Consider the following 18,026-nt stretch of genomic DNA (forward strand, 5'->3'; position numbering starts at 1 on the left):
GGAGCACGAAACTGTGGGTTGTATCACCGTGACGTGAATGGATTTGTTGCATAGACTGTAGGTTTGTTGTGAGCGCTGATGACCAACTGAAAGTACTGCGTATTACATAGCTAAACGTTACTTACTAAATAAATTAATGCGAGGACGTGAAATATTGATCTGTTAAAATTATCTTTTTTTTTTTCAAGAGACAAATATTTGATGAATGTCCTGCACTTGCTTTATATTAAGAACATATTACAAAATATCATATTTTTAAAAAAAATAAAAAAATAAAAGTGTTTGTTTGTAATATCCTACATTTTATGACCCAAACAGTAAAACTAAGAGTACGACTGATCCCAGATCAGTTCTGTATGGAAATAAATTAACACTTTTCCATTAGAGGAAAGATTTAAACAAAATTGGCTACTCGTAAAGTAAATAAAAATAGATTTAGTTTGCAATATATTTAGAAAAACCAAAGCTTCACAAAATGTATATTGGTCGCATAAAGTGAAGAAGACCTAGAAGACCGCGACCATCAGCTGCCATCGTAAGAAACTGAAGTTGTCATTACACGCTGCACATGCGCGGTGGCGCGCGTGTAATTTCTATTTGGCTCAGCAAGTGTCCCGACGGGTATTTTCTACGAGTTGTTTTGTAAACATAGTCGTTTGGAGCAGCTCGATTGAAAGCGAAACTTTGGTTCAGAAGGACCTTCCAGTAAGTTAATCTTTTGTTTGTTCATGTTTCGTGGCTTATGTGATATGGACACATGAGCTGAAGTACGGTTGTTAGCCATGCTAGGTGTGTGTGTGGGTGGACAGCAGTGACAGGCTAGTGTGCGTGCGTGATAGGGCGGTAACTACATAGTTGTTTACTGTTGGCACTGAATTATGTGTGTCCGAATGTCAAAATATACACCATCCGAAGTTCTAAATAAACATATGAATTAATAAGGGGAAGTACCTGGCTTGGCTGCCATGCTATTGTAAGCGAGACTTTCTTTTTAGGCCAGGTGCATTTTGTATCAGCCCGATGATGTCATCTGTCAAGTTTTGTTGATATACCAAATACATTACTTTAGGATCTCATTCTCTATTATTTAGAGCCACTGTATTTGACCACATGCGACGCAGTGATGGCATCGGAGAAGAAGCTGGACACAGAAACACATAAGACACATGCAGCATCATCATCCTCTAAGGTAAAATAAAATAGCCTTTTGGTTGCTTTGCTCTTTTAAAGTCACCATGAATTTAAATCTGACCATTTTTGTTTTGTATGGAAAATGTCAGTATCTATTATAAATTATTTTTCTGTGCACATCATTTATGTAATGTTTCTTTATTGATGTCATCTGTAATGTTTTGTTTTGTTGTGTTTTTTTTACCCTCAAGTCTTCCCCTGTGAAGCCAAACTACTCACTGAAGTTCACCCTCGCAGGCCACACAAAAGCTATATCATCAGTGAAATTTAGCCCAAGTGGTGAATGGTTGGCCAGTTCCTGTAAGCAGTGCTTGCTTGCTTTGTGTTGTTAAAAAAAGAAAAGAAATCAGTTGTAATCTACAAAAATATTCAAAAAATGACAATCTCTTTTTCAGCGGCAGACAAGCTCATCAAATTATGGGGCACTTTTGACGGAAAGTTTGAGAAGAGTCTTGCAGGACATAAACTTGTGAGTTTAATCTAAGTTAAAATTATAGTCCACCTGCCTTGTTGGCAGAGGCTATCTAAACTAACTTTGCCCACTGACGTCTGGTTGGGCCAGACAAAATTATGGAAGATGCTGGATCGTCAACAGTGGCAGTAGTGTAGGGGTAAGGCATGTGGCAGATGGTTTCAATGCAAATTGACCTGAGTTTGAATCCGCCTTTTGCTGAATTTGCTCTAATCCCTTTTCCTATCACATATCAGATCGCAAAGGAATTTATTTTCAATAAAGAAATAAAGTGTCTAACGTGTTGGGTATAGGGAGGCGTTTATTTTCCCAATAAGTTGGCATCCATTTAATCATTTTAATAAATATAAGCATTTACACTGTTATTACTGCATACCATTTACTGTACAACAACACTGAGGTGCAAATAGTATCTGCCTCTATTTATAAGGATAAATAGCACACTCTAAAAAATGCTGGGTTAAAAACAACCCAAGTTGGGTTGAAAATGCTCCAACCCAACAATTGGGTTGTTTTAACCCAATGGTTGAGTTGTTTTAACCCAGTGGTTGGGTTAAATGTTGCTTAAGACAACCCAATTGCTGGGTAAGAACAACTCAACCATTGGGTTAAAACAACCCAATTGTTGGGTTGGTGCATTTTCAACCCAACTTGGGTTGTTTTTAACCCAGCATTTTTTAGAGTGTGCTAACTACTATTTACACCTATTGCAAAAGTTTTACATTGTGTAAATAGAATCTTTTCCTATTTAAACTTAGAGTAAATAGAATCTAGTTACTTTTAGTCCAAATAGCTGCTGCCAAAATGAAAATTCTGTCATCAATGACTTCTCTCCCTCATGTTGTTTCAAACCCATTAAACCTTAGATCATCTTCGAAACACAATGTATTTTTTATGAAACCTGAGACATTTCTGTCCCTCCATTGAAAGTCAATTCCACAAAGACTTTCACTCTTCAAAAAGTTCATAAGTCATGACATGTGCGGTTGGGCTGTCTTTGACCACATTCTTTTCAGCTATGTATGTGCGTTGATCAATGTTTATATGTAAATAAAAGCCTAAAAATCTTTTCATTAAATAAAGCAACTGTGTCTCTTTGGAGACTTTTGATTTAAACACATGATTCATATATAATAAGTTAACAATCGCTTTTTGAAGTGTCAAAGTTTTGGTGGAATGGACTTTCAGTGGAGGGACAGAAATATATCAGGTTTCATAAATATACCTACACAAATATACTTGTGTTTCGAAAATAAATTAAAGTCTTTTGAGTTTGGAACAACATGAGAGTGAGTAAATGATGACAGAATTTTATATTTGGGTAAACTATCCTTTTAAAGACTCAATCTGTATATCCAGCAACATTCAGGATTCAAAGACAGACGTATTAAAGAAATGCTATTGTATAAAAATACTCCTTTTCCAACTTTTATAGATCATATTGTGATGTTGTATTTGGCAGGGAATATCAGATGTGGCCTGGTCTTCAGACTCAAATCTTTTGGTGTCTGCATCAGATGACAAGACACTGAAGATCTGGGACATGAGTTCGGTAAATCTTTTCAGATATTTTTACTTTATATATAAAGTATATATTCTGATGCATTCGATGTCATCCATATCAGATTTTGAGTTTTGTCCCCAAATTCTCTGTCATGCTTTCAAAGGGAAAATGTCTTAAGACGCTGAAAGGCCACAGCAACTACGTCTTCTGTTGTAACTTCAACCCTCAGTCGAATCTTGTTGTTTCTGGATCTGTAAGTAAACGGACAGATGGATTATTTTTTAAATGCAAAAAAAATAAATTTGCAATGATTACAATGGTATGCCATTTAGTGATCAAGTGGTGTGTGGTTCATGTTGACAGTTTGATGAGAGTGTACGGATTTGGGATGTCAAAAGTGGGAAGTGTCTGAAGACCCTGCCAGCTCACTCGGACCCGGTCTCAGCGGTAAAAATCAATTCCTACAAAAGATTTTTGTTAGCTTGCATGCAGATTTTGATGAAGTTGTTTTCATCTAATGTTTCCAGGTTCACTTCAACAGAGACGGATCTCTGATAGTATCCAGTAGCTATGATGGTTTATGGTAAGTTTTTGATTACCTTTCATGCAGTGTGAAATATTGCTGTTTGTGAATGTAAAATGTCTGCTAAATTTTAAAGATGAGTGCACGAAACAAAAGTTATTGTTTTCTGAAAGAAAGAATCGATTCTGAACTGCTAGAAGCAATTCCAGTCTCACTTTCTGTTACATCATACCTACATAACAATTAGTGCTGGGCTGTATACCGGTTTATACCGAATACCGGTATTTATATTTGTTATGATATGAATTTTGATGATACCTCAAAACGCCGCGCAGCATGACACTGTTTGAGGGGTCCCTTTTCACTGTTGCACTGTGGTGAGATTGCAAGGCTGAATCCAAAATCGCTCCCTCTGAAGCATCACTTATATTATTCACTTGAAGGAGTGAATGAAAATGAGTTTGTGAAGTCGGACAGTTGCTGTGTGTACATCGGCTGCACACTCGTTATTGCGGTGCAAAGTGAGATTGAATGAGTGCACTCAATAAGTGACCAAATATGGTTTCGGACACTACAAATGACTGTCCCTTCAAATAATGGTTATAGGGGCGATTTTGGATTCAGCCCTTGATTACAGCGGAGAATTCAAACTTTACGTGGCGCCCGCATGAGTGTGGTTTCTGCGCGGAGAACCATGATGAGGTTAACAACGCTCACTACATGGATCCTATAGATCCGATTCAGAGCAGAGCGAGTGCATATAATTTTTTTAATGAACTTATTTCATATACTCTAGTGCTTTAAACACGAAAGTGCAGCACATATGCGCACATATTTCATCACATCTTCTTCAAATGAAATGTATGCAAAGGGCACTGATACAACCGTATGTCTGATCATGACCATAGATTATTCTGCTACATGGATGACAATGCTGTGAAATAGAGTGACAATTCAAAGAAGATTGGGTAAAAAAGTAACTGCTTTATTCTTTCTGTGATAAATGTAGAACGTGTCATTTGTTCAGAGACTGTAGTGCTCTTAAATGTATTGACGTGCCGGTGAGGCAATATCCTTAGACCTTTTAAATGTTCTTCTGAATTTCTCCCTCATTTTGGCAGTTTTGTTAAATAGGGTTAGATTTTTAAAATGCCTAAGGTGCCCTCAACTCTTTTTTTTCTTTTCTCCATGGTCAAATTTTAATATTCGTGTCTGTAATGAGTGTGCAGTCTGTGTTTTATTGGTTGTCTCCCCACAGCATCATTTTGTGTGTCTTTGCAAACCTGTATTAACTAGTGTAGAATTGTTCAATATTCACTTCATGACTACTGTTGATAAAATATTGCATTCTAGTCAATCTACTGCAGTATTTCATCTCTCAGTCAGTAGAAAATCTGGTTAACACCTGATCATGCATAGGGGGAAAAATACCATCATACACTGCAAAACCAATATTATTTAGAAAAATACTGTAATATAAATTTTTGGTCATAATGCCCAGCACTAATAACAATGTAACACAATGCCAGCCTATGATCTTCATTGGCTGCCCGCAAACAATGTCTCATTTGACACACCCTTAAACTCTGTAGTTGTAGGAGTCATGCAACACAAAATTAGGAACCTATAAAATAGCATAAAAAGGGCACTTTAAAGGGTTAGTCCACCAAAAAATAAAAAGTTCATAATTTACTCACCCTCAGGTTATTCCAAACCCGCAAGACTTTCGTTCATCTTCGGAGCGCAAATAAAGATCTTTTGATGAAATCTGAGAGATCCCTGACCCATCCATAGACAGCCTATTCAAGTTCAGTTGAGCTTCAGTTTATGTTCAAAGAACACCTAAACTAAAGCGATCGAGTCTCTTTAGAACATTTGGACTAAACCACTCAATTCATATGTATTAGTTTTCCAATCTCTTTATTAACTTTTTGAAGCATCAAAGTTACAGTGACGTATGCTTTTATGGTGGGGACAGAGAGTGCTCAGATTTAATCAAAAACATTTTATTTGTGTTCAGAAGATGAAAGTCTTACAAGTTTGGAATGACATGAGGGTGAGTAATCATTGACATCATTTTAATTTTTGGGTGAATAATTGATTAAAAGAGCTGAAAGCCACTTCAGCATTTTTGCTAACTTACAAATCCAAACATGTAAAAGGATAAGTGGCATAGCACATTCTCTGTCAGGTAGAACAGACATATTAAACATTTACTTGCAGCACCTCTAAGCCACTGTCCTTACTTATGATTCTTTAAGACCATTGTGATGCCAATATTTATCCATTCATGTTATGCACTGTATTTCAGTCGACTGTGGGACACTGCTTCAGGACAATGTCTGAGAACTCTTATAGGTATGTAATGGTTTTATCTTATGTACCATATATGAACTGATGAATCTGGAGAGCATGATACGAAAAAGTTTTCTAATTATAGTTGGACTTTGTTTTAGATGTTGAATGTTGTTGTGGTGCCAGATGGCGGGATGTTGTGTGGTACATAATTAGGATGAATGTGGCCTCTCTAAATGCAAATAAGGAGAATCTGTTGATGAAGAACTGATCCTTTTTTTTCAAGATGATGACAACCCTCCTGTCTCATTTGTAAAGTTTTCTCCGAATGGAAAATACATACTAGCTGCAACACTGGACAAGTAAGTGAACTCGTTCCCCTTATAGTGACTGTTTATGTTTTTCCATTCAGAGTTTCGGAGACTATATTAATTCAGTAAAACTGTAAAAATGGTAAAAACAGATGTATAATATAGATATTATGGTAGCACTTAACATTAGTCAGTAAATTACCTTCCATTAATTAACAACAAACATTAGATTTTTGCGGTATTTATTAAAGGGGGCATGAACTGGCTTACTAAAAACATTGTAATGGTTATCTGAGGTCAACTTATGACATTTGTGTGGATTTTATATTTAAAAACATCATAATGCATAAGTAATAGGCTATTTTCTACACTGATTTTGAGGCGCTCTCCTGCACGCTCGGTTTTGATGGGCATGCCGCACTGTATAGACTTGAAAGTAAACACCCACGGCTAGGATTAGATAAGATTTGCATATTTAATGAGCTTCTGCTCCCCTGTCAATACATGTGAGCGATTGTTTTGAAAGCGGCAACGGGAATGATTCTCTAACAGGGCTCGCAAAATGTCTTTATCAAAAAAACACAATTATCCATCTCTCACTTACCTGCAATTGATTGGAATGTCATTCCTTTCAGATCCAATATAGAAGGCACAGCATTGTGTTTTAATCTCAATATCTCTGCAAATCCAGTCTCAACCTGTGTCTTGTTTACAAATGATTCTGCAGTGAAATGAAGCAAACAAACACTCAGTGTCTTACTACGTGTGCTGGAACTTCATTAAAAATATAGTTCATCCATGTATGAAAAATATAAGTTCATAAAATTAGAATCCAAAGGAAGCTTATCAATCAACCAATCAATCAATAAGCTTCATATATATATATATATATATATATATATATATATATATATATATATATATATATATATATATATATATATATATATATATATATATATATATATATATATATATATATATATATATAGCGCTTTTACAATGGTGATTGTTTCAAAGCAGCTTCACAGTGTCAAACAGGACAATGTTGCAACAAAATTTGATTCGGTCGTACAGTCGTTCTGGAGAAAACTGACGTCATCAGCTTATCCAAATTTATCATATAGCAACAATGTTGGCAGACCAATATTATAGTTTATAGAATTAAATAAGACCTAATTAATTCATTTTATTTGTAAATTTATTTGAATAACTAAGATCATAAATTTAGTGTTATAGTTTTAGTGTCCCCAACTGAGCAAGCCAAGCCAAAGGCGACAGTGGCAAGGAACCAAAACTCCATCAGGGCATGATGGAGAAAAATAAACCTTGGGAGAAACCAGACTCAGTCGGGGTGCCAGTTCTCCTCTGGCCTATTATCAAACAGTGTATGATTATTATTCTGGCAACCTTACAGGTCAGAAATCATATTAGATCGGAATATTCCAAATTTCTGGGTATCACGCTAGAGACAAGTTTATATAAGATGGCGCGTCGATTACACAAGAGTATGAATATTTGAAAGATCGGAGTCGTCGCGCTGGACACTGGTTTATTGAGGATGACGTGCCGGTGAGGCAAATTCAGAGGAGACACCAATTGACACAGCTCAGCAGACACTCATGTGAGTGTTGGTCATGTCCAGACGCAGGTCCACATCCGATCCGACTGCAGTAAACCTCGGGATAAACAGAGAGACTAACATTAGCGTAGATGCCACTCTTTTTATGATGTAACGAGTACATCAGGTGTTATGGGAAGTGTTCCCGGTTCCGGCTGACCTTGTTAATGCAGCCTAACAATCAGTCAATTGATTTGAATAATGAAAGTTAAAAATGTTCTATGTGTATGCCATAGTAAAGAGATGTGTTTTTAGTCTAGATTTAAACTGACAGAGTGTGTCAGCTTCCTGAACAATGCTTGGAAGACTGTTCCAGAGTTTAGGTGCTAAATAGGAAAAGGATTGACCGCCTGCAGTGGATTTAGATATTCTAGATATTATCAACTGGCCAGAGTTTTGGGATTTTGGGATTGTAAGTAATAAGTAAGATTTTAAAATGTTTGCGATGTTTAATAGGGAGCCAGTGCAGTGTTGACAGAACTGGACTAATATGATCATACTTCCTGGTTCTAGTAAGAACTCGAGCTGCTGCGTTTTGGACTAGCTGGAGTTTGTTTATTAAGCGAGCAGGGCAACCACCCAGTAGAGCATTACAATAATCTAGCCTTGAGCTCATGAATGCATGTACTAACTGTTCAGCATTTTGAATTGAGAGCATGTGCCGTAATTTAGATATATTTTTAAGATGGTAGAATGCGGTTTTACAGATGCTGGAAATGTGTCTTTCAAATGAGAGATTGGTATCAAAGAACACACCCAGGTTACTGCCTGACGATGAGGGCTTGACAGAGCAGTCATCAAGTGTTAGACAGTATTCTAGGTTACTACTTGTGGAGCTTTTCTGTCCAATAATTAAAAATTCAGTTTTATCTGAATTAAGTTGCAGGAAATTACTATTCATATTCATCCAATGTTTTTATATCAGCTATGCATTCCGTTAATCTTGTGAATTGGTAAGTTTCGTCAGGGCGTGAGGAAATATAGAGCTGAGTATCGTCAGCATAACAATGAAAACTAACGCCATGCTTCCTAATGATATCTCCCAGTGGTAGCATATAAAGGGTGAAAAGCAATGGTCCTAACACTGAGCCTTGCGGTACTCCATACTGAACTTGTGATCGGTGTGACATCTCTTCATTTACTGCTTCAAACTGATAACGGTCAGATAAGTACGATTTAAACCATGCCAATGCAGTTCTACTAATGCCAACATAATTTTAAATTCTTTTCAAAAGAACATTGTGATCGATAGTATTAAATGCAGTAATCGAGTAACACTGATGGAGAGATACAACCACGATCAGATGATAAGAGTAAATCATTTGTAACTCTAATTAGAGCAGTCTCAGTACTATGATACGGTCTAAATCCTGACTGGAAATCCTCACATATACCATTTCTTTCTAAAAAGGAACATAATTGTGAAGACACGGCCTTTTCTAGTATTTTTGATAGAAACGCTACATTTGAGATTGGCCTGTAATTGACTAATTCTTTAGGATCAAGTTGCGTTTTTTTAATAAGTGGTTTAATGATAGTCAACTTAAAAGTTTTCTGTACATATCCTAATGTCAAGGATGAATGAATGATATTAAGCCGAGGCTCTATGACCTCTGGAAGCATCTCTTTTAATAGCCTAGTCGGTATAGGGTCAAGCATTCATGTTGTTGATTTTGATGATTTAACAAGTTTAGCCAATTCTTCTCCTCCTATAACTATGTAGGGGGACTTATGCAGGGACTTGTGTTCTTCCACAACCTGGCACAGCGCAATATATTACTTTCTTCGGCATGTTTATTGCTTGGTATTGCGATCCGTTTAGCTCCACTAGTGGGGGGCTACAGAATCTGGCATACATATTTATCTGTTGAGGCGGCGTTTAAGCATACGATGACGTCAATGGTCGACATATTCTGAGATCTCTCATTTGCTGGGCCTGGTGTCAATAAAAGCTTTTCTTTTACTAACAAGGAAGTTTTCAGCTCTGAAACTTACAGGATATCCTTATATCACAATTAAATTGTATATATTAAACGCTCAAAGGAAAGTTGATTTCTCAATTCATCACCCCTTTAAGCTTTGTTAATGTTAGTTAATAATCATGTTCATGTTAGTTCACAGTGCATTATGTGAACTAATGTTATAGATACAAAGTTTGACTGTAATATTTGTTAGTAATTGTTGATATTAACTAATATTAATAACTGCTTTAAAGTATTGTTAATTGTTAGTTCATGCTAACTATTGTTAAGAATTGAAACCTATTGTAAAGTGTTACTAATATTATGATATATGTATCTACTTTCCTTACAGTACTTTAAAGCTCTGGGACTACAGCAAAGGAAAGGTATGTCGTTTAGCTATATTAAATGTTGTCTTCTACTGAGTAACATTCCACATACTATTCATTTTACTGCATTAATAAAATATTTTGTGACATGTTAATTTGTATGCATACAGTATTGTTCAAAATAATAGCAGTACAATGTGACTAACCAGAATAATCAAGGTTTTTAGTATATTTTTTATTGCTATGTGGCAAACAAGTTACCAGTAGGTTCAGTAGATTCTCAGAAAACAAACAAGACCCAGCATTCATGATATGCACGCTCTTAAGGCTGTGCAATTGGGCAATTAGTTGAAAGGGGTGTGTTCAAAAAAATAGCAGTGTCTACCTTTGACTGTACAAACTCAAAACTATTTTGTACAAACATTTTTTTTCTTTCTGGGATTTAGCAATCCTGTGAATCACTAAACTAATATTTAGTTGTATGACCACAGTTTTTCAAAAAAATGCTTGACATCTGTGTGGCATGGAGTCAACCAACTTGTGGCACCTCTCAGCTGTTATTCCACTCCATGATTCTTTAACAACATTCCACAATTCATTCACATTTCTTGGTTTTGCTTCAGAAACATTTTTGATATCACCCCACAAGCTCTCAATTGGATTAAGGTCTGGAGATTGGGCTGGCCACTCCATAACATTAATTTTGTTGGTTTGGAACCAAGACTTTGCCCGTTTATAGTGTGTTTTGGGTCATTGTCTTGTTGAAACAACCGTTTCAAGGGCATGTCCTCTTCAGCATAGGGCAACATGACCTCTTCAAGTATTTTAACATATGCAAACTGATCCATGATCCCTGGTATGCGATAAATAGGCCCAACACCATAGTAGGAGAAACATGCCCATATCATGATGCTTGCACCTCCATGCTTCACTGTCTTCACTGTGTACTGTGGCTTGAATTCAGAGTTTGGGGGTCGTCTCACAAACTGCCTGTGGCCCTTGGACCCAAAAAGAACAATTTTACTCTCATCAGTCCACAAAATGTTCCTCCATTTCTCTTTAGGCCAGTTGATGTGTTCTTTGGCAAATTGTAACCTCTTCTGCACATGCCTTTTTTTTAACAGAGGGACTTTGCGGGGGATTCTTGAAAATAGATTAGCTTCACACAGACGTCTTCTAACTGTCACAGTACTTACAGGTAACTCCAGACTGTCTTTGATCATCCTGGAGGTGATCATTGGCTGAGCCTTTGCCATTCTGGTTATTCTTCTATCCATTTTGATGGTTGTCTTCCGTTTTCTTCCACGTCTCTCTGGTTTTGCTCTCCATTTTAAGGCATTGGAGATCATTTTAGCTGAACAGCCTATCATTTTTTGCACCTCTTTATAGGTTTTCCCCTCTCTAATCAACTTTTTAATCAAAGTACGCTGTTCTTCTGAACAATGTCTTGAACGACCCATTTTCCTCAGCTTTCAAATGCATGTTCAACAAGTGTTGGCTTCATCCTTAAATAGGGGCCACCTGATTCACACCTGTTTCTTTACAAAATTGATGACCTCAGTGATTGAATGCCACACTGCTATTTTTTTGAACACACCCCTTTCAACTAATTCAACTAATTGCCCAATTGCACAGCCTTAAGAGCGTGCATATCATGAATGCTGGGTCTCATTTGTTTTCTGAGAATCTACTGAACCTACTGGTAACTTGTTTGCCACGTAGCAATAAAAAAATATATACGAAAAACCTTGATTATTCTGGTTAGTCACATTGTATTATTTTGCTATTACACTGCTATTATTTTGAACAATACTGTATGTGTACATGGTTGACTATGCTTGTGAGTTCCAATTTATATTTAACACTTGTGCATCAATTAAAGAGTAACTGTAATTGATGCACAAGTGTTAAATATAAATTTATATTTAAATTTAGAGGACCCTTAAAGGACAAAAATGTCCATATAAAAAATCTGAAGCCTTGAGCTCACACTTTACTTTGGTCTGATTTTGAAGAAAACCTTTTGCCAAATTTGGTTGAAGTAAAACAAAAGCTTAAAAAAGTGAAACAAAATGATAGGCCATATCAATCTAATCTAAGCAAGTTGTGTTCCAAATTTTCATGTTTATATCTCAAATAAATCAGTTTTCAGTGAGATTGTGTTTGGCCGCAGTACCAAATTTTCCCCATTAGATGCCAGCAAAGCTCCACTGGTACACACAGTGGTTGGATTTGTGATTTGTAGTCAAGTTTTCTCTCTCAAATATTACACACACACATACACATTTTTTATTACACACATATAAAACACACTCTGACATCCATACCAGTACACCCACACAATTATAGCTGTATGATTATCCAATTGGCTCTATAATATGCAGAAAACAGGAATAAAGCGAATATATTTGCTTTTTAGGACAAACCTGAAAAAATGGCACCATCTGGTAAATACAAATAGTAAAAATTAAACTTTTGAAGCATTGCCAACAGATTAAAAGCCTATTAACGAAGTCTGCATCATTTTACAGTTAAATGGTCCTGGGATTAAAAATGGCCACTTTAATGGGAACATTTTTGTCCTTAGCTTCTCCTAAGTGTTACTATTTTGTGTACCTAGTGTAAAATAGATTTATTAATAGAAATAGGGGGGAAATGGTAAAATAAAAAATACACTATTGTGCCAAAATGTATGGAGTGGCATTAGCACAAGCAAAAGGATAAAAAATAACTAAATAAAATACAAAGCTGAAAAAGACAAAAATGTCCATAAGGACAAACAAGAGTTACATCTAGTGTTTTGCACAGGTTTCTGTGAGGGTGATGTTTAGGCATAGGCTAGGTTAGATAATGACATCCACCATTAACCTTAAATATATATAATATAAACAAAGATGTTCTCACTAAGTTTGGGGACGTCCTCATTTGTATAAAAATAAGTAAATAGTCAATCTTTTTTTTTTTTAAATGATAAAAATAACAAACGTTTTGATATTTGTATCACAGAGTTAAGATATAAGATAAGATATGCTTTATTGTATTGTTTTAATAAATATTTGTATACAATATTGTATCTTTTAATTTTTTTTAGTGTCTCAAGACCTATACTGGACATAAGAATGAAAAGTATTGTGTGTTTGCCAATTTTTCTGTGACTGGAGGAAAGGTAGGTTCTGTTTGACTTTGTCAAAGTATTTGTTTTAATACATAGCTATATAGATATTTTAGGCCATTTCCTGTTATTTAAGAGTATGTTTTTTTGAATAACCTGGATCTGTCTTGCTTTCAATCAGTGGATTGTCTCAGGCTCTGAAGACAATATGGTGTATATCTGGAACTTGCAGACCAAAGAAATTGTGCAGAAATTACAAGGGCACACAGGTATATGACATTTGATTGACCTCCCAGACACTGCAGTCTCTTTCATTTTGTTAAAATAACTGGTAAGACATTGTAAATATGATGTGTTTTTGTCCTTAGATGTAGTGATCTCGACGGCTTGTCACCCTACAGAAAACATCATTGCCTCTGCAGCCCTGGAGAACGACAAGACCATCAAACTGTGGAAGAGTGATAGTTAAGTTAAAGTACAGTACTTCAGAGGATTGAGTAGAACGATTCAGTCTGATGACTTTGAATAGTGATAGCACATGGTGCAGGTCTGTCTGAGAGATGGGCAGGTCCTATCTGCTTAGAATAGGGAATCTTACTTATCATTAAGACTTTTCTCCCCTTAATATTCTGTATAATGTACTGTAACGTTTTCAGTTCTTTTTAATTTATTACAGAAGGGCAGATGTTTTCTATCAAATCATGAATTCAATTGTTTTATTGTTCTATCTGTGTAAAGATACTAAAAATGTGTATATAAACGCTTTTGTTAAACAAGAAAATGTCTCTTGATGTACATTTTTGCTGTAAAATGTTTGCCTTTTGTGCTTTCTGTTTATTTATTTTGCAAATATTGATATTAGAAACTTTAATTGTTTCCAGCTTTGAATTTAAAGGTGCTGAATGAAGGAATGACAGCTAGTGGTTGAAATAGTTACTGCAGTCCAAATTAGAAAAATATAGTTTGCCCCGCCCCCTCCTCCCCAGACTCAATGCTCACACAGGTTGCCAGTTTAAAGGGTTAGTTCACCCAAAAATGAAATTTCTTTCATTATTGACTCACCCTAATGTCGTTCCACATCCGTAAGACCTCTTTTTAGATTTAGTCCGAGGGCTTTCTGTCCTTTGAATGTAAGTGTATGCCCACTTGCTGTCCACGTCCAGAAGGTAATGAAAACATCATCAAAGTAGTCCATATGTGACATCAGTTGGTTAGTTAGACTCTTTTGAAGCGTCGACAATACATTTTGGTCCAAAAATAACAAAAAATACGACTTTATTCAGCATTGTCTTCTCTTCCGTGTTCCTCAACTAAAGATTCAAATGGTCATGAATCATGATTCGGATCGCGTGTCAAACTGGCGAACACGTGAAATCACGTGACATTGGTGATACGAATCACGAATCAATCCGTTGATTCATGACCATTTTGAATCGTTATTTGAGGTTTGAAAACAAATGTGAAAGAGAAGACAATGCTAAATAAAGTTGTATTTTTTTATTTTTGGACCAAAATGTATTGTCAACAAAAAGAGTCTAACTAACCAACTGATGTCACATATAGACTACTTTGATGTTTTCATTACCTTCTGAACATGGACAGCAAGTGGGCATACACTTACATTCAAAGGACAAAAAGCCCTCGGACTATATCTAAAATATCTTAAACTGTGTTCCGAGGATGAACGGTTGTCAAACGAATTTTATGCTTTAGTACAGACAAAAACTTACATACAGCACCTTTAAAAGAACCATTTTTATTGGGTTGGTTTTGATCCATTGAAGCAGCGAGCTAATCTCCATAAAATGTATAATTTTAGGAGTATATAAAAATATCTTGTATATCATTATTTATTCATAACAATCAAATACTTCTATTTTCTGAAGATGACATCAACAGTCTTTTTTTTACAATCTGAAATTTAATAGTCCTTTGAGCAGACATAATATAATAGGTCAATACACAACACACCCTCGATTCGTCTTGTAAAAAAGAACAAGTGAGCAGGTGAGGGTACCATGAAAACATCAGAACAGAAGCCTTTGCACCTAAACCTTTCCCTCAGTCCAGGTTCAAGGGCACGGCTCCACTCAAAAATGAATATTTACACCAACAATGTGTACAACATGGAACTGATGAAAATAATACAGAGGGAAAAAAATTACACTTTGTACAAAAATAGATAATTCTCTTAAAATGCATCTCTTTCGTGTTTTGCTAACTTGTCCTGTGATGGACTGCTGTCTCACAGTCACAGGGAAATATATTACAGATTCAGAGAAAGATGTCTGATGGCAGCACATATCAGATAAGATGTTGCCTGGCTCTAACAAACCCTGTTCGAGTAGTCCAACACACTGTATACCCAAGAGTGCTTTACATGTCTTTACCTCAGCTAGGGGCTTTTAGTTCTTGTCTGCACATTCTGAATATGCTGGTTTTGGAGTAATGAAAGGTCAAAGATGTCCAATGACAGAACAAACAAAAGTCCCCTGACGAGTGTATATGCTGTCCGTTTGTTGTCATTTTGCTGTGAAACCTGGCGTAATAGACTTTTGGCAGAATGTGTGCAGTCTAAATCAGCAGATCTGCACTTGCACAGCTTCCATAGCTCCCGAATTCCAATAATTATTATTTTATATTCATCATCATCATGAAAACACTGGTTCAGATTGGCTCAATCTGCAACTGAGGTTTGATGCGTCGGTACAAATCGCATGAATCTGTACAGTTTCTTCCTTATGACAGAGGTAAGACATTGCACAACAGAACCAAAAACACAAGAACATGTGGGTTTTTTGCATTTTGCACCAACCTGAGGCGTACAAATGGTTATTTTGCAATGTTTGCCAAGCATTTGATGAAAACCCAACTTTTAAAACTGTAACAAATCTACTGTATGTAATGGCAAATGAGTGCAGCTGCAATGTCACAACTCTTCCAATAGGGGACAGACGTAGCACTTCTCAAACCTCGTGATTCCCTGAGGCCAGACTATCATCTGGATTCCTTTAACTCATTGCATATTTTCAAATCACGAACACCCACTTGCTGGGAATTACCAGATGATATATAAACATTATTGAAAGTCTTTGGAAATACTTTATACATATTTATGCTGAATTATAGAGGCAAAACATCATGAAAAATCTCCCAATATTATTATTTTTTTTAAATAGAATTCTAACAATGATTCATTGTATTTTCATCCGGCGCGAGTTCAGCCAGGAGTACACCTGCTTTTCATTGTTTTTTAGACCATTCTGTTTTTCATAGGCCCATTTATCTCCCAAAAAGAAAAGGACTTAAAGCCAAATTGCGTCCAGTTTTTTCCTCATGAATATAGACTTTTAGCATCCTGATGTATTACAATACCACTTGAAAGAAGCAATTTCTAAGTGCCTAGGGATAAAACAAAAACAAATGTGGTCCTTTTAACACTGTTAACACTGAACTCTGTGCTACAGTTTGAGCGAGAGCTTGTAATGGCAGATACAGTGGTGTGTTCTTTCTTTAAGGACAGCTGCATGAAGAAGTGCATCCGAGGTATTTTTTTTTATCCTCTCGTGAAGTCAGAAAATTCACAGCAAAATGATTGTTCAGAGATGAGGCGGTTTGGCTGTGTACTCATTGGAAAGCAGAGGTAGACCTCTGTAAGGCGGAAGAAATGAGAAACCATAAAAAAAACCTCCAGAACTTTGTGAGACTTTCCAAACGTGCATGCAAACCAGGAAACAACTCACTTAATCCATCCTGTATGGTATTCCACAACGAACAGTTACACTGTATTTTGTGGATTGCGCAATGTTTCTGATGAAACGCCAAGGTAGAATTACTCTTGGTTCAGTTCTCTCCTGTGAGATCAGAGATGTGTCCTGTCCGGCCTCCTGTAGTGTTCTATACATAAGCTGCGCCCTCTGTCCGAGGGGCGGAGATGAAAAGAAATCGTTCCCTCATGTCATTTGGTGTGGTGCCTCGAGCATTTCCATTAAGAAAGTGTCGATGGGCGTGTCCCCGATTAATTTGAAAAAGAAGAGATGTTCAAGACACTTCAGGCCGATGGAGCGTAGAGCAGGCAGACGCAGTAACAGCTTGGCAAATCTGTTCATGAAAAACAGTGGAACAATGTTAGGACTATCACAGTGTATTACTTAAGCTGTTTTCGCAAAATGTTAAGTTGTGGTAAATCATCAATAGTTTGTAAATAAAAGAAAGTACTGTTCAAAAGTTTGGGGTACTTCAGCGCTGGAAAGATGAATCTGTATTTAAACTGGGTCATTAATGTAGTAGAAATGTGAAATTGTTGTTGAATTTGGTGCCTTCTAGACTGAGAAAAGATTTTATTTTTGTCTCATGGGGATGAAAGACTACAATTCCCAGAATGCTTCGCTGCCCTGTGAGGCTACTCCCAAAGCCACCGCTACTGGATTACAGTGACTGAGTTGGAGAACAGACACTACAATTAAATACTGAACGTGTCTGTTCAATATAAGATCGAGTCGCTGCGTGAGTTTCACAGCACTAACTCAGATTAGGAGTCAGATTACATTTAACGTCATAAATGAGCTGATGAGCTCTCGTGATGAGAGCTGAGGAAATCGCGATCACACTCGCGGCATACATTCATAACGCGTGTTCAGTCTGGCGCGTTTTCAGTTCATGCCTTTGGAAGCTTAACTTTCATAGAAATTAATTTGAGAAGTTAAA

The 18,026-nt window shown here is 36.4% G+C and overlaps 2 protein-coding genes across 2 annotated transcripts in view; one reads left to right on the plus strand and one right to left on the minus strand.

Annotated features, from left to right (window-relative positions):
- The first annotated feature begins 549 nt into the window (after window positions 1–549).
- LOC137070686 (WD repeat-containing protein 5-like) lies at window positions 550–14,270 on the plus strand. Its single transcript, XM_067438051.1, has 14 exons — window positions 550–705; window positions 1,092–1,189; window positions 1,383–1,491; window positions 1,587–1,660; window positions 3,126–3,215; window positions 3,331–3,420; window positions 3,531–3,614; window positions 3,695–3,750; window positions 6,002–6,048; window positions 6,272–6,347; window positions 10,231–10,264; window positions 13,299–13,373; window positions 13,501–13,588; window positions 13,688–14,270. Exons 2-14 carry the CDS (start codon window positions 1,124–1,126, stop codon window positions 13,786–13,788), a joined length of 990 nt encoding a protein of 329 aa, XP_067294152.1. The 5' UTR covers window positions 550–705; window positions 1,092–1,123; the 3' UTR covers window positions 13,789–14,270.
- Window positions 14,271–15,083: 813 nt separating this feature from the next.
- rxrab (retinoid x receptor, alpha b) overlaps window positions 15,084–18,026 on the minus strand; it is a 105,209-nt gene continuing 102,266 nt past the window's right edge. Inside the window, exon 11 of the mRNA XM_067438052.1 lies at window positions 15,084–17,420. Within this exon, the coding sequence (XP_067294153.1) occupies window positions 17,273–17,420 (148 nt within the window). The 3' untranslated portion in view covers window positions 15,084–17,272. The remainder of the gene's footprint in view (window positions 17,421–18,026) is intronic.

Source organism: Pseudorasbora parva, chromosome 3 (genome assembly GCF_024679245.1).
Source record: "Pseudorasbora parva isolate DD20220531a chromosome 3, ASM2467924v1, whole genome shotgun sequence".
Lineage (NCBI taxonomy): Eukaryota > Metazoa > Chordata > Actinopteri > Cypriniformes > Gobionidae > Pseudorasbora > Pseudorasbora parva.

Coding starts and splice junctions, on each gene's coding strand:
- LOC137070686 (XM_067438051.1), top strand. CDS start 1,124: ATGGCATCGGAGAAGAAGCTGGACACAGAAACACATAAGACACATGCA. Junction 3,615..3,694: donor ACTCGGACCCGGTCTCAGCG/GTAAAAATCAAT, acceptor TAATGTTTCCAG/GTTCACTTCAACAGAGACGG. Junction 13,589..13,687: donor GAAATTACAAGGGCACACAG/GTATATGACATT, acceptor TTTTGTCCTTAG/ATGTAGTGATCTCGACGGCT.